The sequence below is a fragment of the Colobus angolensis genome, unplaced genomic scaffold, assembly GCF_000951035.1.
Source record: "Colobus angolensis palliatus isolate OR3802 unplaced genomic scaffold, Cang.pa_1.0 Scaffold1445, whole genome shotgun sequence".
Taxonomy (NCBI): Eukaryota; Metazoa; Chordata; class Mammalia; order Primates; family Cercopithecidae; genus Colobus; species Colobus angolensis.
The window spans coordinates 19,873-21,031 of NW_012114539.1; the positions used below are offsets into that span (position 1 = coordinate 19,873).

Below are 1,159 nucleotides of genomic sequence, written 5' to 3' on the forward strand. Positions count from 1 at the left end.
CCCAGGCTGGAGTACAGTGGCGTGATCTCGGCTCACTGCAACCTCTGCCTCCTGGGTTAAAGTGATTCTCCTGCCTCAGCCTCCCGAGTAGCTGGAATTATAGGTGCCCCCACCACGTCTGGTTCATTTTTTGTATTTTTAGTACAGACGGGGTTTCACCATGTTAGCCATTAGCCAGGATGGTCTCGATCTCCTGACCTCGTGATCCTCCCGTCTCGGCCTTCCAAAGTGCTGGGATTACAGGCTTGAGCCACCGCGCCCGGCCATAGATTATATTTTAAAAGGTAATTATAATATTTTAATCTAGTTTGCTATGGAAACTTTTCAGTATAGTTTTCTATACATTTATCTCAAATACATAACCCCTATTATGTCAACAAACAGCTTTAACTTTTAGAGAGCTTAAAATTTATTAACAATAATTATTTCTTACAAAAATGAATTTGCTAAAAGTGACATGGATCCTTACCATCTGTTTCGAACTACTTTTGTAGTTTCATCATCAATGTTGAGTGTGGAAATGTAGGCATAAAGGATGCCATAGGAAGGATCAGCTTTTCCTTCATTCTTCAAAGCTTTTCCCTTTAATTGTTCAACTGTATAGACATCAACTATTGTACTTACTAAAAATAGAAAGAAGTATTACAGTCTGTATATATTCTTATAAAATAAAGGATTACATCTGAATGGAAAGCTATGACAAATGAGAACATGCAGTAGCTTAAGTAACAGAAAAATTACTATGTTGGGTATATAAACACTGATTCCATAAATGTACATAAAAGCAAAACATAAGAAAAAAAGGAAATGAAATTAGTCTTCATTAAAATGAAGAATTTCTGTTTATCAAAAGACACCATTAAAAAAGCAAAAAGGCAAGACACAGAGTAGGAGATGCTAGCAGTCTACAATGAGATAAAGGACTCATCCAGAATTGTCTAAAGAATTCGTAAATATCAGTTAAAAAAAGACAGTGACTTGGCTGGGCACGGTGGCTCATGCCTGTAATCCCAGCACTTTGGGAGACCGAGGCGGGCAGATCACCTGAGCTTGGGAGTTCAAGAGCAGCCTGACCAACAAGGAGAAACCCTGTCTCTACTTAAAAAAAAACAAAAAAAAAGCTGGGCGTGGTGGTGCATGCCTGTAATCCCAGCTACTC

The 1,159-nt window shown here is 38.6% G+C and overlaps 1 protein-coding gene across 1 annotated transcript in view; it reads right to left on the minus strand.

The window, feature by feature from the left end:
- The window catches only part of LOC105507181 (meiosis-specific with OB domain-containing protein-like), a gene marked incomplete at its 5' end in the record, with an annotated part of 17,431 nt that extends 16,808 nt beyond the window's left edge, over positions 1–623 (minus strand). Inside the window, one exon of the mRNA XM_011935589.1 lies at positions 470–623. Within this exon, the coding sequence (XP_011790979.1) occupies positions 470–623 (154 nt within the window). The remainder of the gene's footprint in view (positions 1–469) is intronic.
- Between the last annotated feature and the right edge of the window lie 536 nt (positions 624–1,159).